Raw genomic sequence first — 26,344 nt, 5'->3', positions numbered from 1 at the left:
AGCTGTCCACTAAAGTAATAGATACAGAAGTGCTTTCAAAAATATAAGGGACTTTCTTCTTCTGAGTTACACATTTGTGTAATGCTTGTTTTTGTTTCCGGCGTGTAATCAGAACCAAAGAAAATATCTGGGGGTAGGATAAAGGTGGCTTCACTTACTTGGCCACTTTTTTTAAATTATTATTACCCAGTCACTTTTACACATTAAGGAGATAGTCCTCATTTTGTAATACAAATAGAATAGTTAAGGTCCAAACGTTTCTTAGTACTCAGCTGACAATAAAAGTGCAAGTCTTTGACAATATTTTAACTGCTTTCAAGCATTTTTATAAAAACTTGGTATGTACTTACAGAAATTCCGCTTGCCACCACCATCATCTAATTTTCTAGCTGATATCATTGGACTGCAAAAGAAGCAAACAACAGGAGATCTATCCAAGATGGTGGGAGGTATGGTTGTGACTCTAGTTTGATGATTTGCTCGTTCTAAAAGACATTCTGGATATGCTGTGGGTTTATCGGTCAAGTTTATACTTGCAAACAACAAAGGTCAATTCTAACTACCTTAAACAGAAGAGCAGTTTTTTGTTTTTGTTTTTGTTTTGTTTTGTTTTTGTTTTTAAAGAATAAAATGGATAAGTACCTAGGGAGGATGAAGAGCAGGAACCATATAGCCAATATTCATGTCCCAGGAGCCATCTGGTTAGGTGAGATAGAAAAGGCTATCTCTGCATATCACTTAACATTGGACTCTTAGAAATTACTGTGAATAATTTTTAAACTGTCAGTGGGTCTTTGTACCTACGAGTGCACAGATGGGAAGGAAGGTCTTGCCTTTGACTAATGTAAAGGACATCCTTAATACTACCCACAGTGGGGAATAGGCAGAAGGTTTAGATGCCAGCCATCTAAAACTATCCATGATGGCAGTGTTTTTCTTTTTCTTTTTTTTTTTTTAAATATTTTATTTATTTATTTGACAGACAGAGACCACACGTAGGCAGAGAGGCAGGCAGAGAGAGAGGGGAAAGCAGGCTCCCTGCGGAGCAGAGAGCCCGATGCGGGGCTCGATCCCAGGACCCTGGGATCATGACCTGAGCCGAAGGCAGAGGCTTTAACCCACTGAGCCACCAGGCGCCCCGTGTTTTTCAAACAATGGGTTGTATCCATGAGAAAGTTGTAGTTAACCTTCCTTTTTCAGGTAAGTGATGCAATAGAAAAGAACTTGTTAGAGTTCATTAGATATAGTAAGGTAAGTATTGTTCAGTGATGCTTTTTTGTGTGTTCAGAAATAATTGAGTAGTTACATTGAGGAGACATGAAAATGGTGAGGAGTAGCCAGGGATTCTTATCTCCTCTATCTGCTTCCTATTGAATTTTTTTTTTTTTTTTAGATTTTATTTATTTGACAAATCACGAGTAGGCAGAGCAGCAGGCAAAGAGAGGGGGGGGGGGGAAGTAGTCTCCCCACTGAGCAGAGAATCTGATGCAGGGCTTGATCCCAGGACCCTGGGATCATGACCTGAGCTGAAGGCAGAGGCTTTAACCCACTGAGCCACCCAGGCTCCCCAACAGTCTTGAATTTTAGAATTACTTTTCTTTTGGCTCCCCATACCCAGTCTGTATAGCTCGTTCCCTTGGTTCCCATGAATATCTATTCACTTGTCACTTTATCAGAGAGGTCTTCCCCGAAAATAAAATCTATGACGGTAATCCTTTTCCTGCCTCAGTCACCCTCTCCTCTTTTCCCTTCTTTATTTTTCTCTGTAGTCCTTATCTTTACCTGACATATTATATATTTTTCTATTGTCCCATCTTCCCAACTACTTTAAACAGAAAAGAATTTCTGTTTCAGAAACAATTTCAGTTCATGGAGAATTTTGTTGACTTTGTTCATTGAGGAATCTCAAGTGGATAGAATAATGCCAGGCATATAAGTACTTAGTAAAAATTTGTTGACTGAATTGAATTATTCTATCACTGTGTTCTATCAGTTTTTCTTGTGTACTTTTTTTTTTTTCCCTTAAGATTTTATTTATTTTAAAAGAAAGAGAGTGCAAGCTGGATGGTGGTCAGGGGAGTGTGAAGGAGCAGAGGCAGAGGAATAGGCAGGCTCCATGCTGAGCACAGAACCCAATGGGTTGATCCCATGACTCTGAGATAACGACCTGAGCAGAAATCAAGTTGGACACTTCACAGACTGAGCCACTCAGGTGTCCCTTCTTAAACAGACATTCTGACATAAGTTTAATTGTTTTTTGTTTTTTTTTTTTTAAAGATTTTATTTATTTATCAGAGAGAGAGGGGGAGAGAGCGAGCACAGGCAGACAGAATGGCAGGCAGAGGCAGAGGGAGAAGCAGGCTCCCTGCCGAGCAAGGAGCCCGATGCGGGACTCGATCCCAGGACACTGGGATCATGACCTGAGCCGAAGGCAGCTGCTTAACCAACTGAGCCACCCAGGCGTCCCTAATTGTTCTTTTTATTTCAGGGTCTTTACCTTCTGCCAGTTCAAAAGTCAGCGTCAACCTGCAGAATGACCCTGTTATTCAAAAGTATGGCTCTAAGAAAGTGGGCTTAACCAGATGCCTTCTCACAAAGGAGGAAATGAAAACATTTCACTTTCCATTACAAGGTTGGTTTATATTTAATCTGATATTTACATTTATATTTGGTTTTTTATATATATATACTTATTTTTATATATAAATGTATTTTTATATGTTTAATCTGATGATATATTTAATCTGAAATATATGTGTGTGTGTGTGTGTGTATATATATATATAAAATTTAGTTTGAAAATAGTATGTGTGGCACCGTCCATATCTGGAAACTTGTATCTTTCAGTTTATCCTACTTATTATTTTTTTAAGACTTAACTAGCAATTATTTTTTTTAGTGAAGTATTGGTGGTTGACACACAATGTTACATTAGTTTCAGGTATACAGCATAGTGATTTGACAGCTCTGTAATTTTGTTGTACTCAGTAAGTAGCTGCCCTCTGTCACCTTCATTTATTTTCATTCTAAAGGTATTCTATATATGGATATGCAACATTTTATGCTTTCATTAGTTGATGGACATTTGGGTTATTTCCCCATTTGGTTATTATGAATATATTATGAACATTCAGGTACAAGTTGTTTTGTGGACATCTGTTTTCATTTTGGGGAAATATATACATAGGTAGAATTGCTGGGTCATATGGTAATTGTTTAACCTTCTGAAGAACTATCAGACTTTTTCCAGAGCAGCTGCATCATTTTACATTCCTTCCAGCAATGTATAAGGGTTTCAGTTTCTGTACATTCTTATGAACAACTTGTTATTCTCTTTTTTATTGTATCTTTTAAGGTGGTTTGAGGCAATATATCATGATTTCAATTTCTATTTCTCTAATGGCTGATGATGTTGAATATCTTTTCATTTACCATCTGTAAAATGGAGTTAATAACTCATATATCATGGATTGCCATGGGGATTAAATGAGTTAATGTATATAAAAGTACTTAGCATGGTGGGTGGCACATAGTGCATTTGAAAAGTTATTGTTTATTATTATTACTACTAATCCTCTAGATAAGAGCAGCAAGTATAATGTCTCCCAGATTTGGGGATGCCTCTCTTTTCTGATCTAGACCATATCTTGATTCTTTTATTTGTAATTAGCAGTTTTGAGGTACTATGACACAGAAACTGGTCAAAGTTTCTCACACTGTACTTTGTTTCTTGTCACACAAAACCTAGGTAATTTTACTGTGTAAGCCTCTGTCTGAAGGTAGGAAATCTTCAATGGTTCAAACACTTTGGGAACTCTGCGCTGAATATTCCTTGTTATTAACTAAGGGTACACAATGGAAGGGGTACCTTAAGCCTATAGGTGTGTTCCTATAGGGAATTTTCAGTCTGTGATTGCAAAAAAATGCAAGCGTATTCTGAGTAAAGATCTCAGGGAAGTCTCAAGGATAGAGTTGGGTGCAGAGGTATACATGGTGGCTATTACTCCTTGCCTACAGTGAAATCCTTTTAGATCTCTACTATGGTGGAATTTTGTTCCTACTTTTTCTTTATTTAGGAAGGAAAGATACTACATGTAGTTTCTGCATACTTTATTCATCCTCTTAGCGCCTACATGAAAAGGTCCAGTGACTTGGGATTTAGCCAAAATTTAGGTGTTTTTTAATTTTTTTTGGTTTGGGTTTTTAGAAAGAGAGAGGGTGTGTGTGCACACAGGAGGAGGGACAGAGAGAAACTTAAGCATGCTCCACATCCATTGTGAAGTCCATGCAGGGTTTGATCGCACAATCCTGAGATCATGACCTGAGCCAAAATCAAGTTGGGTGTTTAACTGACTGAGCCACCCAGACGCCCCAGCTACAATTTAATTATAATCTCTTTCCTCATATGGAGGGAAAATTGTTACTTGGTAACTGCCATGATGTCTAGGCCCTATTATTCCCTATAAGGGCAGCCTATAGTATTCTCCAAGAGTATAAAAATGAGCAGATGGAGAAAAACTTGAGGACCAACATTGTCTCTCATATAATTTTTATATTTCAAGTGTCTAACAGAGAAGGTGTCCAGCAAATTTGGTATTTTGGTTTTCCCTTGGTGAATGAATCTAAAAGTGTTGTTTATCTTCTCTAGTTTTAAAGGCAGATTTTTAGTTTCTTTTCCTCCTAGGTTTTCCTGACTGTGAAAACTTTGTACCTACCAAATGTAATGGTTCTGTGACAGACAGCAGTCCTCTCTTTGGACTTGACTGTGAAATGGTAAGTACTACTTTTAATGTTTCAACTGGAAGGTTAGGGTTAGTACATGATTTCTTGAGTCTAATGCACTAGTGAACTAGTGCATTTAGTTCTACTATTTTGGTTTAAATAACTGAAAGTAGACCCTTTTACTCACATTTTAGAAAACTTGGATATTTGTTCCAGATTTATCAAGAATAAATATCACCCCCCCCAAAAAAGAATAAATATCACATAAGTTTTCTAACTAGTTATGTTTAATCAAATCTGTCAATTACGTAAGTTTACTCTGTCTTTTGAACAGGTGTTTTGTTATTGTTCCCCTAGAGAGTTTGACTCAATTACATGGGTTTGGCTAGTTTTACACATTTAAGATGAGAAGTAGGATTTCCTTTGGGCACCTGGGTGGCTCAGTGGTTTAAGCTGCTGCCTTCATCTCAGGTCATGATCTCAGGGTCCTGGGATCGAGTCCTGCATCGGGCTTTCTGCTCAGCAGGGAGCCTGCTTCCCTCTCTCTCTCTCTGCCTGCCTCTCTGCCTACTTGTGATCTCTCTCTGTCAAATAAATAAAAATCTTTAGAAAAGAAAAGAAGTAGGATTTCCCTCAAGTTCCCTTTGTGTTTTACTGTGTCTCATTAGTAAGTCTCTTTCCAAAGACAGGGCATCCCCTATCAGTACTCAGGTACCAGTCTCTGTTTCTTAACAGAGTGGCTAAGAGCTAAAGTTTTCAAGTCTCATGTCAGAGTGTGTATGTATCCTGGTCTTGGCTATTGGTGTTGTCACCTTGGACAAATTCTGTAACCTCTCATTCTCAACTTCTCTGTCTGTGAAGTGGGGATAATAAGAGAGGTACCTCATCATGTTACTATGAGGTGGTGTATGTAGAATGCTAAGTATTGCATTAGATGCACTAATTAAAAATTACTTTCTTGTGGTACTCAGCTAATACGGGGATGTCATAACAATAAATGGTAAGATGATGAATGATGTTATTTCTATCCATCTTCCTTCAGCACATCCTTTTCAGAGCAATTAGATGAAATGTTCAGCAGTCTCTAGCTTTAATTTCATTCATACTGGGCTCTCTAGTTAGCAAAGGCTGTGCCATTGTTACTGGCACCCTAGTAGATGATAGTTCATGGCAGTTGAGATACTGTGAATAAGGAGAGCAAGCCAGAGCTTCCACAGTTCAGCAGTCTGACAATGGCCTGTTCTTTCAGTGCCTCACATCCAAGGGGAGAGAGCTAACCCGCATCTCACTGGTTGCTGAAGGAGGCTGCTGTGTAATGGATGAACTTGTTAAACCTGACAACAAGATTCTGGACTACCTCACCAGGTATTTTTCACCTTGCCTTCTGCCCTCCCTTATTAGTAGACCTAATTAGTATTCTTAGGGAACAGTCATTTGTGGCAAAGATGTATGTATAAGCATGTTTGTCACAATATTTCAAAAATATGGGAATATAAACATCTGAAAGTAGGGGATTGGTCAAACTCTGAAATCCACATAATGGAATACTCTAACCATTTAAAAGGATGTGAAAACTTGTTAATGATATCATTATCATTAAATGGCAAATGATAAAATCATGTTCAAAAATAACATGCATTATGATTGCATTTTTATAAAAATAAAATATATACATGGGCATGCCTGGATGGCTCATTCAGTTAAGCATCCGACTCTTGATTTCAACTTAGGTCATGATCTCAGGGTCTTGGGATAGAGCCTTGCATCAGGCTTCGTGCTCAGTGGGGAGTCTGCTTGAGGATTTTCTCTCTCTCTCTTTTTCTGGTTCTCTTTTCTCTCTCAAATAAGTAAATCTTTAAAGTAAATCTGTCCACAACACATGAATATATGTATCCAAAAATATGAAAGGATATTTACTAAAATGTAAACAGTGATCATCTCTGGGTCATGGGATTTTGGGTTATTTAAAATTTCCTCTTAATCTGTATTTTCAACCTTCTTACACTGAGCATGTATTAGTTTTTAAAAATACTCTTTTTGAAATGACTTTCCAGGGAGGAAAACCTATTAATATCCTGATCTGTCCATTTCTGGTTTTTTATTAAAAGCTTTTCGGGAATCACAAAGAAGATTCTTAATCCAGTGACCACCAAACTCAAAGATGTACAGAGACATTTAAAAGCACTGCTTCCTCCTGATGCTGTGTTAGTGGGCCATTCCTTAGACTTGGATCTCAGAGCACTGAAAGTGAGTATCTGATTTGAGTTTTTCCACTTTATATGCCTTTTCGTTTTATTTCAAATCTAAAGTCTTGGATTCTTTTATTCCCCCAGTCCACTTGTGTTTTCCTTTAACATAGGATGCTACTCATTCTGTTCTCTTTCCTCCTCAGATGATACATCCATATGTTATTGATACATCATTGCTTTATGTCAGAGAGCAGGGCAGAAGATTTAAGCTAAAGTTCTTAGCCAAAGCTGTTTTGGGGTAGGTTGTTTGTATATTATAACATTGTCCTGACAAGTTGCCTGTAAGTTGACATATAATTTCTTATTTAATGCATATTGCAAAATTCAGGGTCTCTGTTCTCCCTCTTAATGTCTGTAAACATTATTCCTTTCATTTCTTGTGAATCCTGGGATCCCAATTCCAGAGAAGTAGGACTCAGAGATAAAGAAATTATGGGAATATAGAAGGGGTTTACATGCACTCTGAAGAGTTGATAGATAAACTAGACAGAACTAATTGAAAACTTAACCAGAATCATAATGTTCCTATATAGAATGTATTCTGTTATGCACAAACACTTGTGTACAAGGATGTTCATTATACTATGGTTTAAAACAGCCCAAAACTGCAAATATTCTCTAGGAGTGGTTAAATAAATTAAGTTTATCTGTATTATTGAATACTTTGTTATTGTTAAAAGAATGTTATGGGTCTATATGTGCTAATAAGGAAACCTCTGAAAGTACTACTGAGAATAAAATGGAGATGCGGAAGAAGATCTGTATATGCCTAAATTATCAGTATGATACAGATTAGATTTAGATAAGTTTATAGACACAAACATTTGTACTTTTTTAAGGTTTTTGAAAACGACCAAGAAAAAATTTAAGTACCTATATAAAATTTCTGGAAGGTAGCTTTAAATAGTGGTTACATCTAAAAGACTGAGGCAAAAGGGTTCACTGGGGAGTGGCCAGAGACTTTATTGGGTAGCCTTTTGTCCAGATGCTGAAGATAAAGCCATTCCTGATGATTGTGCGTCATCAGTGCCTCTCACTTCATGTACTCTCCTGGCATTTAGGAATAAAGTAATCTTGATTGTTGTGATAAAATCTGATTATCAGATTGCTGAAATTTTACATATAACCAGACTATTAGAGGTGTTGAAAGAACCGATCATTGAAAATGCTGTTGAGTAAGTCAATTTTGTCTTGAATTTCCAGGAAGGATATACAGTGTCCAGATAGGCTTGGTCATGATGCCACAGAAGATGCTAGAACAACCCTTGAATTGGCCCGGTATTTCCTTAAGTATGGCCCAAGGAAGGTTAGTATATTTGACCTGTGTGTTTGCTTTTCTTAAAATTATGAGACTAGAACAGATAGTCACAGATAATCATTTCCTGTTGTTACCTTTCTTTAAAAAAAATAGGAGTGTAATTCAAGCTGAGCATTCAGAATTAAGACCTGTATGACTAGCATAATGTAATAGTTAAGTATGTAGTCTCTGAAGTTGGGCTTATCTGTTTTTAAATAAAGATGGTATGGGGCACCTGCCTTGTTCAGTCAGTGGAGCATGTAACTCTTGATCTCTGGGGGTTGTGAGTTTGAGCCACATGTTGGATATAGAGATTATTTTAAAATCTTAAAGGGAAAAAAAGATAGTACTATGTTTAGCTACATAATCTGGGTCAATTTCTCCAAAGAAATTCAGTTACTACATCTGTAAAATGGAAACACATTTCTGTGAGATATTGGTGCGTGTAAATGAGGTATCTTATATAAAGCTAGTAGTGCAGTGCCTTGAATATATTAAGCACAATAATGTGTGGCTCATTGTATGCTGATAATTATAATAATAATTATGAAAGATCTACATAGATTTTGCTCTTTTGGGGTGGGGGAAGCATGCCGTTTCAGCAGCAGTTCAGTGGGTGTAGATTAGGACAGCACATGAGGGAAACCTTGAAGGAGACAGTTTCTTACATACCTTGTTACAATGCATTCCAACTTACTAGGTTGTCCCATTGCATGGTATGTTCTATCATAACTCCACTGTGAAATACACTGTAGTCTGTGTGGGATCCTAAGCATCCAGAATAGTATTTTGTGTCACAGTGGTAGAAAGACATTCTAAAATGTCTTATAACATACATGTATAAATAATGATAGTAGTTTGTTTCTCACTCTCTGCATTGCAACTCCCAAGTGGTCTCCCACTTTATGGAAGAAGAATAAACTGGTTTTGTATTAAACCAATAAAAGGTCTTTTTTTGTTGTTGCTATAAAAGCCATTCTTTTATAATTTCCAAAAATGGCCTGTTAACAAAGAAGTAACTTTTAAGTGCCCGGCTGTGGGATCAGCATGAGCCGGAATGCCATCCCTTTATACGTAGCCCTGCTTGGCCCTTTCCCATATTCATGTCACAACATCAGCAGCTGGTAACAGATTGTCATTCTTGGCTAAGCGGTCAGAAACCATCTGGTAGCTACTGAAGCCAACCTGGGACTATGGCAATGGCAAAGCCACTGTCTACAGAAGTAGAGAACACCACTTGAGTGAGTTTTTCTTGGATTTTTTTTGCTTTGTGGTGTTTTGTTTTTCAAGCCTCAAATGCTTTGCAGGAAATTAGATGATTTTTACCACTTTATTTTCTTCAAGATTGCAGAACTAAATCTGGAAGCACTAGCTAGTCACCAAGAATTGCTAGCAACAGGCCAAGAGCTGAGAAATACAGCAGAAATAGTTTATCAGCCAAATACAAGGTAATATTTTTCAGTTCTCAACAAGAACAAAAACAAGAATATCTGGTTTCTTATTTAGACAACCTGCAAATTTTTCCCTTTTTGAGTCTATTGAAAATTATTTACCAATAGTATAAATAACATTCTACTGTCACAAAAACCACAGAGGGAAAAATACCACCTTCCACCCTAAATAGTACCTATTTATTTTTCTTACTTTCTAAATGTAGTGACTGGTCTTAAAATAACTCTTTTACCAAAAAGGAAGACACTGAAATATAGTGAATTGAGTAGCGTTAGGCAAGATGATAGACTCCTGGGTATTTTGATTAGAAGAATCAACTATAGCCTTAGTGTATTGCCAAGATTAGGGAAAAACAAAAAACAGGCCTGGAAGGAGTTGACCACCACACCATAATAAATGTATCAGAGCCTTAGAGTATAAACTTGTTAGAGAGCTTTGAGTATTTTTCTTGTTTCTCTGTCCTTCCCCTAAATATAGAGCAATACTGTCCATTATGACTTTTGCAGTGATGGAATTGTTTTAGGTCTGTGGTGTCCAGTAAGGTCCACACAGTACAGTATGTGTGACTAATGCATATTGAGGAACTGAATTGTAATTTTATTTTATATCAACCTTAATTTAAATAGCCACATGTTGCTAGTGGCTGCCTTATTTAGACAGTGCAAGTAGAGAAGTAAGTCTTAGGTTAGGGAAAACTGTTGTTCTTCCCTGATCTCTATACTTCTTCACAGTGTTTTGGAGTGCTTGGACTTAATGGGTCAGAAGCTCCTTTTCTTGACCCGGGAAGCAGAAACTAGTGAACTTTGTTCTGCCAGAAACTGTCAGACTATTAAGTGCCTTTCAAATAAAGAGGTGAGTGACCTGCTGTCTCTTTGAAGATTATGCTCAAAGCAAACGGGAATGTAGCCCTTTGCAATTCATACTAAGCAGCAAGCTTTTTTTCATCAACAACACTGGCTACCATTATCAAGTCTGGCTTTTGTCTCACATCTTGTAAGGAGCACTTTTATTCCCAATTACCCCACAGGAGCAGAACTGTCAGCTGTCAATGTCTGCCTGTAGACCCCACCTTTGGTATTTCCACACCACTTTGAGTTTCTGTTCTTCTAACTTATATAGATGTTTATCTTAGTTTAGCCTAACTTTATTTTTTTGGTTTTCTGTTCTTAAATTTTATCTATTATTGCTGTATGTGTAAAGTTGAAGGGATGTATTGCAGCACGAAGTTAGGTCAGCTTGTTCAGATTTATATATGTATGTATGTATGTATGTATGTATGTATTTTAGTTTTATCTGGAAAGAATTTCAAACTTACAGAAGATTTGCACGAATGGTGGCATATACCTTCTATCTATATTCATCGTCTGTTGTTGTTGTGCCCCATTTGCTCTATCTGTGTGTGTGCGGGCATGCTTAGGCTCTTTTTGCTGTTTCTATCTTCCTCTTTCTATATGACCTTTTATTTTTTAAACCATTTGATCACATCATAGATTATGGTCATTTTCCTCTAGATCCTTCAATGTATATTTCCTGAGAACAGAAATATTCTCTTATGTAACTATAATAAACTTCTATAAAGTTAATATTGTTACAGTACCTTTCTGTAATTTCATCTGTATTCCAATTTTCTTAGTTGATCCAATAATGTCCTTTAGCATTTCTTTTTCCTTCAGAGCAGTACATACTAGGGTCACATATTGCATTTAGTTGTCCTATATTTTTAGTTCCCTTTAATTTGGATATATCTCTCGACCTTTCTCTCTTTGTCTTTCATGGTAATTTTTAAGTAATACATGTTGCATGTCTTCCCTTCCAGAATGTTCCTCATTATGGGTTTGTTTCCCCATGATTAGATACAGGTTATGCATTCTTTACCAAACTACTTTAAGTCATGTTTCCTTTTCAGGGTATCACATTCAGAGCACATGTTGTCCATCTGTCCTTTATTTTGTACTGTTTATTTTGATGACCTTAGCACGATACAATCTGCTTTCTCCACAATAGATTTACTACTTTTGTTCCTTCTAATAAGTAATATGAGGAGATAATTTTAAGGAAAGCACGTATCCTGCTTTTCATCAAAACTTCCCCTCTTATATTTAGCAAAAATTTTTGATTCCCATGTAATGGTTGCACAATGATGGTTTCCAGCTCTAGCACTTCCTTCATATTTACTAATTGTTACTCAGCACTCTATAAGCAAGAGTCCTGATTTTTCGTGGGAAGCGAGATGTCAGCATGGATACCTTGGCTGAGGATGCGTCTGAGTTTGGAGATTCTGCTTAAGGGCTGGAGCTGAGGGGACCTCCTTAAGTGGAATATGTCAGCGACTTTTATTATCTCCATTCTTTTTTTTTACTATTTTCATTTTCTCAAAGGAAGTGCTAGAAGCTTCCAAGGAAAGAGCCAGGAGAGAGGGAGAGCTAAAAATACAGAATAGAATGTAAATAATAATAAAGAATTGCTAAGAAGGCAGAAAAAGTGACATCCCATGGACTAATGTCTTTTGAACAGGAGAAAGGATACCTCTTCCACTAACCAGAGCTATGTGAACACAGGTTCAGGTGGCTAAGTGAATTATAAGCAGGATAAATATAATAAGGAATCACATTAGAAAAAAGAAAGAAATCGCATTTAGACATATTGCAGGGAAATTGTATTTATTACCTCCCAAACAGATATATTGGTAGCAAGCCAGAGAGAAGATCACCTTCAAAGAGCAATAAGCCAATTTCTCAACAGCAACAGTAGGAATCTGAGGACAGTGAAAGCATATCTTCAAAGTACCAACAGAAGGTGACTTTCAACTTATAAAAGTCTACCCAGCAAAACTGTATCAAAATGAAAGTGGAAGAAGTATCTTTTCAGATAAAGAAGAACATTTTATACCAAAAAACCCTACTAAAAAGTTTTTAAAATGATGCATTTCAGGAAGAAGGAAAGTCTGAGGGGCACCTGGGTGGCTCAGTGGGTTAAGCCGCTGCCTTTGGCTCAGGTCATGATCTCAGGGTCCTGGGATCGAGTCTCGCATCGGGCTCTCTGCTCAGCAGGGAGCCTGCCTCCTCCTCTCTCTCTCTCTGCCTGCCTCTCTGCCTACTTGTGATCTCTCTCTGTCGAATAAATAAATAAAATCTTTAAAAAAAAAAAAGGAAAGTCTGAGAAAGCTTTCTAAAGAAATTGGTGTGCATGTGCACAAATTTAAACATTAAATGGAAAAACAGCAAAATGAACCAGCTAAAATTAAGGGCCACAAATTACTTTCCTGTTTCCTTCTCTAAGTTTTCTGATTTTGATACTATAAAAGTTCTATGGATAAAATATATAAAAAAATAAAAATTATGCTGCTAAAAATGTGTATCATTTTCATTTTTATAGTAAAATGTTTTATATAAATATGTTTATATATATGTTTATGTAAAACATATTTTACTATAAATATAAAGGACAGATGGACAACAAAAGAATGAACCCTTCCTTTATAATACGTATCATTCATTCATTCATTCATTCATTCAGTATTCCTGTTTACTTCAGTGGTTTATAATTTACAATTGTATTAAATTGTTTTGGTTTCCAAACTTCACAGATTTGGCTAATGGTAGCCCCTTCAAGTTGGCTCCTTTGTCCTTGTGACATGGACTCATAATTTTTTTGAGCATTTTCTTCCTCGCTGGCACAAGATACTCGGTTTCATCTTGGTATTAGAAACCGAGAGCTGGGCACTGGGTATGCATTTGGTACTGGGGTGTCTTTGCTTCTAGACCCTTAAAGCAGAGTTAGGAAATATATGCATGTCGATGACAGATACATGTACACACACACACATAAATATACACACATTTACATGTTTTAGAAATCATGTGTCTCTACAAATACCTCTTATTTCAGCCTTTTCATATAAGGTTCTTCCTTGCTTTTCCTCATTCTCTATTTGTAACTTTCTTTATCCAGTGTGGGAACCCTGGCTCACAACAACATTTACTCATTTGGTGCAACCTAAACTATATCCAAAATGCTTTTAGAATTGATGCACCCAAATCACTGTAGTTAAGAATTTGGTTTACAGTTCACTCTCCTCTTTATCGCCCACCCCATCTACAAATGAGTATTAGGTATATGAAGATTTCATTTATAAGTTACTTGGATTGGTTTTTTCCTCCCCTTCAGATTAGCTGTGTTTTATATTGAAAATATAGTTGGGTTCATTTGTTTCATTTTGCTTTCAGTTTTAGGTTTTTTCCTTCTCTTCTATCTTTGTTGATTTATTTTTGGGATCTGTAGAACAATAATGTGCTTCCAAAGGCAAAACTACCAAAACTCTGTAAACTAAGAGAAATGCAGTTCCGTCATACATCTCTTTTACCCATTCCTTCCCACTCCCTGCTTTATCCTTCATTTGCCTTTTTGGTAAAGAAAAGCATATATATATGATTTTTTATTTCTCTTTCTTTATTGCACAGAGGTTAACATACTATATAAGCTCTTTTGCAGTGGCTTTTTCCCCTTAACAATATATCTGGAAATCATTATCATACCATTTTATTAAGGATTTTCTTTATTCTTTATTATAGCTCCATGGTATTCCAGTGTGCTTATGTACCATAGTTGTATTTCTCTTTTTCCAGTTCCCATGTCCCTAATTATTTTTTTTCTAAATGCTTTGGCTAATGCATCCACAATAGTGTTAACTGAGGTCATTCTTTTTTATTACAGGTATTCTAGAGCCGTAAATTTCCATCTGAGTTCTACTTTAACTTCATCTTAGAAAGATTGATGTTTAAATAAATACTTAAAAAGTGTGTTCATTTTCATTCAGTTCAGAATTCTTTTTAATTTTCCTTTTGATTTCTTCTTTGGCTCATGTTTTTTTTTAGAAGAGTGCTATTTATTTTCCAAATAATTAGGGATTTTCCTGAGATCTATTCCTGATTTCTTAAATTCCCTATTGTCCAAGAATGTACTTAAGTACTTTGAATTACTTGAATCTTTTAAATTTATTGTTTTGTTCTTAGAGTTTTGTTCTTAGATTTGTTTGTGCTTAGAGTTTCATTAATTTTTGCTTTATGTATAATGAAGCTTTCCTATTAGATACATAAACATTATACATTATGTTTTCCTGATGCATTGGCCCCTTTATCATTAAAATAGGTCTTTATCCCTGGAAACATTTTATATTCTTTTTTTTTTTTTTTTTTTAAGATTTTATTCGTTTGTGAGAGTGAGCAAGTGAGAGAACAACCTAGGGGGAGAGGGAGAGGAAGAAGCAGACTACCCACTGAGCGGGAGCTCGATGTGGGACTTGATCCCAGGGTGTCAGGGTCGTGACCAAAGTTGAAGGCAGATGCTTAGCTGACTATTGTGACTTCTCCTTTGGTATTAATATAGCCCTTCTGCTTCTTTTTGTTTATTGTTGACCTGCTATATTTATTTTTATTTTAAAGTGGGTTTCTTGAAAAAATTTAAAAAATAAAATGGGTTTCTTATAGTGACCAGTCAGGCTTTGCTTTTTTATTCAATTCAACAATTGTTGCCTTTTAGGTGGAGTATTTAGAGTATTTGCATTTAATATGATTATTTGATGATGTTAGGTTTAAGTCTCTTATCTTACTGTGATATCTGTCCCATCTCTTATTTTTTTTTTCCCATATTTTTGAGTTAATGAGGTTTTTTTTTATTATTTTATCTCCTCTGGAAGTGTATTAACTGTGATTCTTTGTTATGTTATCTTAGTGGTTGTGTTAAGATTTATAATCTATCTTTAACTTATCATAGTTTACCTTAGTACCGTAATTACCTTAATAATAATATAGCATTTCACATATAGGAACTTTACAACTATATTTGCATTATTCCCCTCCTAGCCTTGGTGCTGTTTTTGCCATCATTCATTTTATTTCACATGTTATTATTTTGCTTTTTTTAAGATTTGAAAGTTTTAAGATTTTAAGTTTTTTTTTTTTAAGATTTATGTATTTGGGGTTGGAGGGGTAGAGGAAGAGGAAGGAGAGAGTCTTAAGCAGGCTCTATGCTGAGTGAGGAGCCTGATGTAGGGCTCCATCTCAAGACCCTGAGATCATGACTTGAGCTGAATCTAAGAGTCGCTCAGCCAACTACCCCCCACAGGTGCAACTAATAGTTATTTTTTAAAGGGATTTTAATTTTTTGAGAAGCTACTATAGTGTTCACCATAGTGGTTGCAGGATTTTATACTCCTACCAACAATGCATAATAAGAGTTCCAGCTTTTCCAAGTCTCTGCCAACACTTTTACTTTTCTCTCTTCTTTTTTGATAGTAACCATCTTAACCCAAAGGTGTGAGTTGATATCTCATTGTCATCTGGTAATTAGTGATGTTGAACCTCTTTTTTTTTTTCTTGGATTTGTTAGCTATTTGTATATAATTTTCTAAGAAATGTCTATTCAATTCCATTTTTGAACTGGGTTTTTTTGCTGTTAGTTTTAGGAGTTCTTTATATATTTACATATATAGTCTATATTCTTTATATATTCTGGATTTTAATTCCCTAGCAGATAAACAGTTTGGAAACATTTTCGTATTCCATAGGTTGCCTTTTCACTGTGCTGATTGTGTGTTTTGATGAACTTTTTGTTTCAGAAACTGTACTTTTATAAGCTCCACTCCCCCCCTTTGTTAAATTGCCTTTTTATATAAAGGTACAGCATAGGAAATACAGTGAATGAGCTTGTAATACCATTATATGGTGAGAGATTGTAGCTACACTTGTAGTGAGCATAGCACAACATACAGAGATGTTGAATCACTATGTTGTATACCTGAAATTAATGTAACATTGTGTGTCAGCTATACTAAAAAAAATAAAAGTTATTAGTAAATTAGATTGTGAAAGTGAATAAGTAAATATTCATTTAATAATTATTCAGCCACATCTATATACATTGTATATTCATTAACATAGGAATATAGTTATTCATGAGTCATTTAAATTTTGAATAAGAATTAAAAGTGAATTTATACACCAAAATTACCTTCATAGATGTTGCTGTATTGGTTCACATGTTCATCTTTACTGGAAACTGTTTTCATGTGGCTTCATGTTGCTGTCTAATGTTTTTTCATCTAGAAGGACTCCCTTACCATTTCTTGCAGAGTAGGTCTAGTTGTAATGAATTTTGTCAATTTTTTTTTTAATCTGGGAAAATCTCAATTTCTCCTTAAAATTTTTTAGTTATTTATTTATTTGACACAGATAGATAGTAAGAGAGGGAACACAAACAGGGCGAGTGGGAGAGGGAGAAGCAGGCTTCCCACTGAGCACCGATCCCAATGCATGGCTCGATCCCAGGACCCTGGGATCATGACCTGAGCTGAAGGTAGACACTTAAGGACTGAGCAACCCAGGCGCCCCTCTTCTTCATTTTTGAAGCAGAGTTCTGCTGGCTACAGTATTCTTGATTTTTTTTTTTCCCCCTTTAATGCTTTGAATCTATCATGCCACTCTGATGACCTGTAAGATTTCTGCTGAGAAGTCCACTGAAGGAAGTTCCCTAATATGTAATGAGTTGCTTTTCTCTTGATGCTCTTAAGATTCGCTACTTGATTTTGACTTTTGACAGCCTGATTATAATGTGTCTTTGCGTGGGCTTCTTTAGATTTATTGGAGTTATCCTGGTTGGAGTTCTTTGAGCTTGAATTTCTGTGTTCATTTCTTTCCTCAGATTTGGGAAGTTTTTGGCCATTATTACTTCACATAAGCTCTTTGACCCTTTCTGTCTTCTTCCTCGATCCCATTACATGTATGTTGGTCTTGACATTGTCCCATCTTGGGATCTACTTACATTCCTCATTCTTTTTTCTTTTTACTCTGATCCATGATTCAAATGATCTATATTTGTAATGCTGATTCTTTCTTCTACCTGATCAAATCTGATGTTGAACCCCTTTGGTGAATTTTTCAATTGTTATTATGTTTTCCTGCTCCAGAATTAGTTTGTTTCATTCTTTACACTTACTCTTTGTTGATACTCTATTTTTGTTCAGCATTTTCCTCATTCCTTTGTCTTTGTTCTCTTGTAGTTCATTCTGTTTGATTTCTGGACTGTTACTTTGTTTTCGGCCATTTCCCCCTATTTCTTTGCATGCCTTAAAATCTTTTTTATTGAGACCTAATCATTTGGGGAAAAAAACCAAAAACACACAGACAACTACCTCTCCCATCGTTAAGATCTGGCATCATGGAATGTAAGACTTTCACTGATTAGCCCAGCTAGAGGTTCCAGGACCTCTGAAACCAGTTTGAGGATATATATTCTCTGAGCCTGCCTGTATACTTTTAGATTCCCTAAGGAGCTTTTCTTTTTCTTCTTAGTGCTCATAATCTCTTGCTCCCTTGGGTATCTGCCTATGGAATGCAGCTCTATTGTGCTATGATGATTGCATTTGTTTTCAGTGGCTTCCAAACAAGGCTGCCTATCCCATTTGTGCTCTAGTTGAGACAGAAACTAGTCTCTCAGGCAACCCCAGACTAGCCATAATATTGGAGGCGGACTCCCCCTCTTTTGTTTCCTTCCAGAGGGAGTGTAGGAAGGATAGGAGAGGAACATAGGTGGGCATACAAAACTCTGCATATTTTCCTTTCCCTTTTTCTGGAATTCCTTGGGGTTTTTTGTTGGTCTTGGTGCTGTTGCTTCTCAGCTGGGCTCTAGAGTTCTTACAAACTAGTATTCTGGTCTCTTTATTAACTTGGTGTCTGTGGAAGAATGAGGGCCTGAAGCTTTCTAGTCCGTGACCTTGCCGACATTACTCCTTTTCAGGAGTTTCCAAACAATGCTTCCAGTACCATCAGTGCTTTGAGTCAAGTGAGACAGAAACTAGTCTCTGAGGCAGCCTCAACACAAGCCAAATTGTTGAATGCGAGTCCACACTGCTCTGTCCAAGGGACAATCAGCAGTGAGAGAGGTTTCTTCTCGGTTGCACTGTGCACGGTTGGATGGGGGAGAGGTGTCGTCTCCTTCTTTCCCTTCCCTGCAGGATCTCTTCTCTTTATACCTTATTCTTCCCCAAAAACACTTCTCTGAGGCTGTGCTTGTGCAATATTAAAGTTGTGACCAGTGTCCGTTATCTTGGCATTTAGTTGTACTTTTTCTTTCTGGGGGGTAATTTCGTTTGTGCTTCATCTAAGTCTTCCATGTGTCTTGATTTCTTCCCAGAGTCCTTGAAGCCTCTTCTTGTCTTTACTAACAGGCTTTAACAGTGTAAAATGTTGGGAGTTCTGCTGAAATTCAGCTTATTTCTTAGAGGTATTTTGAAGGTTCTTTTAGACTTTTTTCCTAGTAATGCTAAAGGCATGGGTTTTACATCATTTTACTGACTCTCCTGTTTTCTAGGAGGATACACGGTGTCACCATTTTCTTCCAGACCTTAAAGTCAGCCCCATATTGCTTTTTGCTATGGGTAAAAAGGCATCCTTACTTACATTATTGTGGCTCACCTCCAGGAGCCACTAGGTATCTGCCTCATTTTGGCTTTCCTGTTCTCTGCAGGTTCTTGAACAGGCCCGAGTGGAAATTCCCCTATTTCCCTTCAGCATCGTCCAGTTCTCTTTTGAACCCTTTTCACCCAACCTCACTGAGGAAATGAACAAGAGGGTAAGTAAATGAGTTGTGCTAAATGATTTATTTAATGAGTTATAATCTCCCTGCATTACAGAAAGTAATGCATACTCTGATAAGTTGGCTCTATATTTCTCCAGATTTTTTAATGTATTTATTAATATTTTAGAAAATATTTTTTTAAAAAATGGGAATCAAACTATGTATACTATTTGGCAACTTTTTCATTCAGCAGTGTATTGTGTATATCTTTTCATGTCAGTCACGATTTAATTTCCTATGTTTTTAATGGCTATATAGTATTTCCACTCTATGATATACCTATTATTTTCATTATTGGTGCTTTATAAATTTTTGCTATTCCAAATAATGCAGTTGTGAAATCCCTGTATACAAATTTTTTGTATATTCAGCAAGTGTTTGTGTTGAGAAATTCCTTAAAGCAGAATTATTCCATGGTTTGACTGCTTTCTTTAGATTTGACTTAATTCTCTTACCACATTTACCTCCTCACTGTATTCGGTTTTTCTTATAGATGAGGATCAAGTGGACAGAGATGTCGACTGTTTATGCTGGGCCATTTAGCAAAAATTGCAACCTCAGGGCTCTGAAAAGGCTGTTTAAGAGCTTTGGCCCAGTCCGGTCCATGACTCTTGTTCTTGAAACCCATCAGGTAATGAAATGAGAAAACTTGGATTTTCACCTCTAGATTAGTGTTGGAAATTCAGATGCCTCCTGGGGCCATTCACATAACAAATATTAGTGATGTGAGCTTGACTGTCACCAGCTGGAATAGGAGTCCTGCTGTTTGATAACACAGTTCTTGACTCACTATAAAGTGTACCCAGTATTGCCAGATTCTCTGATTCTTTTGAGAATTAGGAATCTGCCATCTTGCAAAGTGATCGAAGTACAAAATCCTAGATGTTTAAAATGTGCTTTCTCCAAATCTTTTATTAATGTCTCTCATATCTAAAAATAGAAGAAGATTCCCTGCTAAGATGGACCTAAGGGTTGGGAAGTATATGTCAGGGGACCATAACTACCTGCTTTAAGTCTTAGGGTTTTTTTCTCTTTTTGGATAAAATATATATATATATATATATATATAATTTGCCTTTTTAATTTTTTAAATATACAGTTCTGTTACTAAGTATAGTAGTACCCACTTATCCACGGTTTCAGTTACCCACAGTCCAGAAGCAGTTGATGATCTTTCTGACATACCATCAGGTCAGCAGTAGCCTAACACTACCTCACAATGCCTATGTATGTCACTTGCCTCACTGCATCTTATCAGACAGGCATTTTATCATCTCACATCATCACAAGAAGGGTAAGTACAGTGGAATATTTTGAGATAGACCACATTCACATGACTTAATTACAGTATATTATTGTTACTGTTTTAATCTCTTACTGTGCCTAATTTTTAGATTAACTTATATATATGAAAAGACAGTATTTATAGGGTTCAGTACTCTCTGTGGTTCCAAGTTATCTGCTGGGGGTCCTGGAATGTATCCAGAACATTCCCAACATCCCAAACTGAAACTCTGTACCCCGTAAGCAGTAACCTCTTCGGTCCCTGCCCACCAGGTGTGGTAAGCACTCTTGTGCTTTCTGGTTTTATGAATTTCACTACTCTATTATACATCCTATAAATGGAATCAATCATACAGCACCTTTTGTGTCTGGCTTATTTCACTTAGCAGAATGTCTTCAAGGTTCATCATGCTGTAGCATGTGTCAGAATATCATTTCTTTTCAAGGACAGATAGAATATTCCATTGTGTGGGGATGTACTACGTTTTGTTTATCCACACATCTGTTGATGAACATTTAGATGGTTTCCACTTTTTCACTATTCTGAGTAATGCTGCTGTGAATATAGATGTATAGATATCCATTGGAATGTCTGGGCAGTTCTTGTGGGTGTATACCCAAAGTACAATTGCTGGGTTAAATGATAATTCTATGTATATTTTCAGGAACTGCCATACTGTTTTCCACAGTGGCTACACAACTTTACATTCCCACCTGCAGTGCCAGGGGTTCCAATTTCTCTATATTTCAGCTGACATTTTGTCATTCTTATTCCTTTCTTCTTTCAATACTAGCCATCCTAATGGATGTGAAGTAGTAGCTCATGGTTTTGATTTGCATCTCCCTATGATTAGTGATACTGAGCATCTTTTTATATGCTTATTGGCCACTGGATGTCTTCTTTGGAGAAATATCTATTCAAGTCCTTTGCCTATTTTTAATTGGGTTATTTGATTTTTTGTTGTTGAGTTTTAGTTTATGTATTTTAGATAGGAAATCTTCACTATGTGACTTGAAAAATTTCACCCATTCATAAGGTTGCTTTTTGACACTGTTGAGAGTATCCTTTGATGCACTTTTTAATTCTAAGTCCAATCTATCTTACTTAGGTCACCTTTGCTTTTGGTGTCACATTCAGGAAACTTGCCAAATCTGGTACCATGAAGCTTTTCTGTAGGAGCACTTTTGTCCCCATGATGATGCTGCACATCACATCATTAAGCAGAAAAGCAGTTAGTTTGAAGATAGAGCCTATCCAATGGAAGCACTTAACCTCCCCAAGCCTATAGGCTAACGAGACAAAGGAGAATCTAAATGACTTGCAGTGATGTCTTCAGTGGTTCGTAATAAATAATATGAAAAGGTGGTTAGTAAACATTTATTAGTGCTTTGCCCGTACCACCTTTAATTAACAAAGGTTATTTATTGGCTGAAAAATCAGTTCTTGAACTTTGGTGATTCTACTTAAAGTTGATCTACAGTTGCTGTCTAGCCCAGCACAGCAAAGAGAAATTCATTTTGGTGGCTTTGGCCACTAGTTCAGGGCCCTTTCCCAGTCCCTTCTCTAGCAGTTTGAGCCCAGAAAGCAGAGATAAGAAAATCTTGGGTTTGTTTTTTTGTTTTGTTTTTTTCCTCCTGCAGCCACATCTCTGTATACAATATGAAGTCCTGGAAGCTGCCCAGCTGGCCATAGAATCCTTGGATGGCATTCTGGTAGAAGGTGCCTGCATCAAGGTAGAGTGGCCAGAGAAAGCAAAAAGCATCACCCTTTTGCCTTTATTTATACTGCCCTAGTATATAAAAGCTTAGAGAAAAGCCCTCAAGAGGCCTGAGCAGATGATTTTGTGTTGGGAAGTCTTCGGTCAAGCGCAGCATTCTTCTAGCAGTGACCTAAAACATGACTGCTTTCATTTTTGTCAGACTCAGCCTGGGGCTAAATTGGGGTCCTCCTTGTGTTTTTTTAACACTACCTTAGACCCTGGATGGTTTATTCTGGGTGTTTTTCTGTAGCTGCCCTTTCCTTTAGCTTTCAAAGGGATCAGATGGTGTTCTGAAGTTTCTTAGGCAGATCAACAGCTTCATTGGGGTAGAAGTCAGGGAACTTATTTCCATTGCAGGGTCTTTGTGCAGGGAGGAAAGGGAGAGAGTATGTTTACACAAAAACATTTGTATTTATGTAATTAAGTCTCTACTGTAGTCCTCTGAGGCATTTATCATGCCTCCTTATACAGATAAAGAAACTACAGAATTAAGTTTCTTGCTAGTATATAATAGGCCTAAAGTTTGAAATGGTGACTTTTCTTAAGATTTATTAGTTGAGAGAGCAGGCAGGGAGGAGCAGAGGGTGAGGGTAAGAGTCCCAGGCGGACTCCACATTGAGCGTGGAGCCCAGTGCAGGGCTCTGATCTCACTACCCTAAAATCATGACCTGAGCCAAAACCAAGAGTTAGAGGCTTAATGAACTGTGCCACCAAGGCACCCAAGTGGTGACTTTGTATCACTAATGCCATCTTTCTTGGTTAGGTGCAGAGGCCTGTGACAGAGCTCACCCTTGATTCTAACACTCTTGTGAATGAGCTAGAACAAGATTCTGAGAACCGAGGTACAATATACCTGTCTGGAGTGAGCGAAACCTTCAAAGAACACTTACTGCAACAGTCCAACCTCTTCCTTGGCTTGGAAGCGGTCATCCTGCCTAAAGATCTTAAAAGTGGAAAGCAAAAAAGATACTGTTTCCTGAGTAAGTCTATGCTATGGAATATGACCTTGGGGAAGGAGATTAGGGATGGTGATAACATGAGGTCAGAGAAGGGAAGTGTTCACTAAATAGCCCCACCTGGGATGCTAGATCACATTAACAGCTGATTCTGCCCTCCCTTTGCCCTGGATGGTAACCAGGCTTTGTGGCCCTTAATAACAGGACTATTCTTGCTTTCAGAATTCAAAACTTTTGGCAGTGCCCAGAGGGCCCTCGACATTCTCAAAGGCAAGGACTGGAAGCTGAAAGGCCGACATGCCCTAACCCCCAGGCATCTCCATGCTTGGCTCAGGGGCTTGCCTCCTGAATCAAGAAGGCCCCCAGGGGTTCGTGTCATACCTCCCCCCTCTGAGCAGCAGGCCTTACAGGTGAGTGAGTGAGTGTATCCTGGGGTCAGAGGTAGCGGTCTTGGTTTGCTAGCTCTTGGCATTGGTTGGCCTTCTCGTGTTTATGGAAGCTAGGAGAGTCCAGTTCAAGTGACACTTAAGCCTTTGAATCTTTTTTTTCCCTCCCCTGGCACTAGTTTTATTTCACTCTCTAGCTTCCCAGCCTTTGGACACATTTTTCTTTCTCTAAGAGCTCGTGCTTTTGCCTACTCCATACTTGCTACAGTTAGGCTTTTAATCCTCCAGATGGCTCTCCAAGGGACTCTGAGGGGCTAACATAGGAGGTTAAAGAGCTGGGCAAGTCTTTAGTAATCTAGGGTTTCCCAAAGTATAGTACATACACAAGATGATTTTTAGTGGTCATAGATGGACCTTTCCCCCTACTTATGCCAAGATCTTGTTCTAACACTTGTATAACAATCACATTGAACCGATGACTTCACAGATCTATCTTAGTGAGATGAAGGCAGAAAATTTAAAGAAAAATATTAGGATACACAAGTAAAAGGGTAAAGGTAGAAGGTCAATGGCTGAAGTTTGGGAAACCCTGTTCTCGTCTCATCTCCCACACTTAATAGGTGAGAAATAGACGCCAGAACTAGTTGAGGGATTTGCCCAGGTCACAAAGATACTTAATGACAGGGGCCATTAGTGACGTGGTTCCTCTGTGTCAGGGCCCTGGAAGACCCAATCCATAATGGAGGAAAGAACAACAGTTGTACTCCTAAACTGATCGAAGACCTGGAGATGGTGGGGTGGACAGGGAACCCTGAAGTATGGGCTTTAGCTGCAGATAGAGAATTTAAACAGAGCCTTTTCTGGGACCCCAAGGTCCTAGAACTTGAAGAAAGTTGCAGCCCCTCCAAAGGTGAGCAGAGGATACTCCAGCTGAGTGTCAACATCTGCCTTTGATCCTAGGCTCTGAAGATGGACCACCCAAAGATAGCAGCCTGGCGCTGGGGCCGGAAGATAGGGAAGCTCTACCACAGCCTGGGCCCAGGCACACTCTGCCTCATCTTGCTGCCAGGATCCAAGAGGTAAGGACTAAAGGGTTGTCCCTTCAGGATTCTGGCCTCTAGACTTCAGCTGAGAGAAAGGCCTTTTGGTTGACATTCCAGCACATAAATGAGGACTTAAGGAATCCTCTCTTTATTCTTGGGTATTATATATCCATTATCCATTTTACACATACATATGCTCTTCCATTTAATTAATTAATTAATTAATTAATTAATAATACTTATTAGCCCCTCAGGGAGATAGTTCATCCCAGTTTTAAGCCAGAGGCCTTAGATCCTATAGCCTCTGCAGGACAAAAAGCAGCTGCCTAATCCCCCACTTGAATAAAAACAGTCAAAGAAGGTCTAGGGCAAGGCCCAGACCAGATTATGACCCTTCCCACGTTTCAGGAGCATGGTCCTGCCTTCTGCCAGTCCCAGCGCTATCACATACCTTCTCTGACAACAGGCCAAGCCACTTTCCCTCTGTGGGTCTCAATTTCCCTTTGGTAAAATAAGAGATTTGGAATAGCAGTGAGTTCCAAACCCTTTCAACTGGAAACTCTTTTCTTTAAAAGAAAAATTCCTGTTAAATCCTAAAGCATAAAGACAGGCAATTCTGGAATGAGTGGGTAGATGAACATGTACTGGATGATGTCTGCATTCTAGCCACTGGACCAAGTGTTTTACAACATACATGGCTTTGAAGGACTCTTGATGGTAGATTGCCTTTATTACCTGGTTCTGTCACTCAGCTTGTTGAACAATCAAGAGCTTGATTCTTTTTAAAAAGTGGACAGAACAATTAGACCTGCATCAGTACCTAGTTTAGGTACATAAGCTGTTTTGAAGGATTAAATGAGAATGCACATAAAGTACTTCATAAAATAAAGCCTGGTACCTGGTGAATGATCTGTATGATATATGAAAAAAGCATAAGGAAATGATCTGTATATTTTAGCTATTATTAGATAGTCCTCACAAAAGCCCCATGAGATAGTAACTTACGTATTTAATAGTTTTTTAGTTGAAAAAATGAAAGCCCACTTTGAGGTCATTCACCCTAGATTGAGATATGCCTCCCATCTGTTAAATGGCAGAGCTGACTTGATTCCAGGACTCTAGGACTTGTCAGTGTTCTTTCCATTGAGCCATTTTCAGTTGGCAGCTTTTGTTCAACTGCCTTACCTGCCTGTGCCCCACCCCATACACATACCCCAAAAAAACTTACCACCTCTTACCTATGAGTTTGTAACCATTCTTTTAAACCCTGTGGATTAGTGACCTATCTTCACCCCATTTGTTTGCAGCACTCACGGATCATTCTCTGGCCTAGGACTGATGGGAATAAAAGATGAAGAAGAAAGCACCATGCCAAACATGTGTTCATGAGTCTGCCCATCATTTTCCATGTGCCATTAGCTCTCACGGGCAGTGGCAGAGAATGTGGTCAGGCTGCAGCCTCTCTATCCAGCACACAGCTTTTGTGGAAATGGTGTACCACTTAAGAAGTTCGGTCCATTTATATGGCATGTATAAATTTTCAATAAATGCCTAAAATTTGA

General features: G+C 37.7%; 1 protein-coding gene across 2 annotated transcripts in view; it reads left to right on the top strand.

Annotated features, from left to right (window-relative positions):
- The window catches only part of REXO5 (RNA exonuclease 5), a 64,902-nt gene extending 38,558 nt beyond the window's left edge, over positions 1–26,344 (top strand). For both annotated transcript variants that reach the window (XM_013049776.2, XM_004780158.3), the window contains exons 5-20: positions 353–449; positions 2,489–2,632; positions 4,685–4,773; positions 5,972–6,087; positions 6,831–6,969; positions 7,115–7,209; positions 8,175–8,277; positions 9,613–9,716; positions 10,452–10,572; positions 19,243–19,347; positions 19,847–19,984; positions 22,279–22,371; positions 23,161–23,377; positions 23,576–23,763; positions 24,700–24,818; positions 26,090–26,344. In XM_013049776.2, the coding sequence (XP_012905230.2) occupies positions 353–449; positions 2,489–2,632; positions 4,685–4,773; positions 5,972–6,087; positions 6,831–6,969; positions 7,115–7,209; positions 8,175–8,277; positions 9,613–9,716; positions 10,452–10,572; positions 19,243–19,347; positions 19,847–19,984; positions 22,279–22,371; positions 23,161–23,377; positions 23,576–23,763; positions 24,700–24,818; positions 26,090–26,171 (1,950 nt within the window). In that variant the 3' untranslated portion in view covers positions 26,172–26,344. The remainder of the gene's footprint in view (positions 1–352; positions 450–2,488; positions 2,633–4,684; positions 4,774–5,971; positions 6,088–6,830; positions 6,970–7,114; positions 7,210–8,174; positions 8,278–9,612; positions 9,717–10,451; positions 10,573–19,242; positions 19,348–19,846; positions 19,985–22,278; positions 22,372–23,160; positions 23,378–23,575; positions 23,764–24,699; positions 24,819–26,089) is intronic.

Source organism: Mustela putorius, unplaced genomic scaffold, assembly GCF_011764305.1.
Source record: "Mustela putorius furo isolate JIRA1106 unplaced genomic scaffold, ASM1176430v1.1 tig00004043_pilon_pilon_pilon, whole genome shotgun sequence".
NCBI classification, from domain to species: Eukaryota; Metazoa; Chordata; class Mammalia; order Carnivora; family Mustelidae; genus Mustela; species Mustela putorius.
The sequence above is the reverse complement of the archived record's forward strand: the minus strand, read 5'-3'. Positions and strand labels throughout refer to the sequence as shown.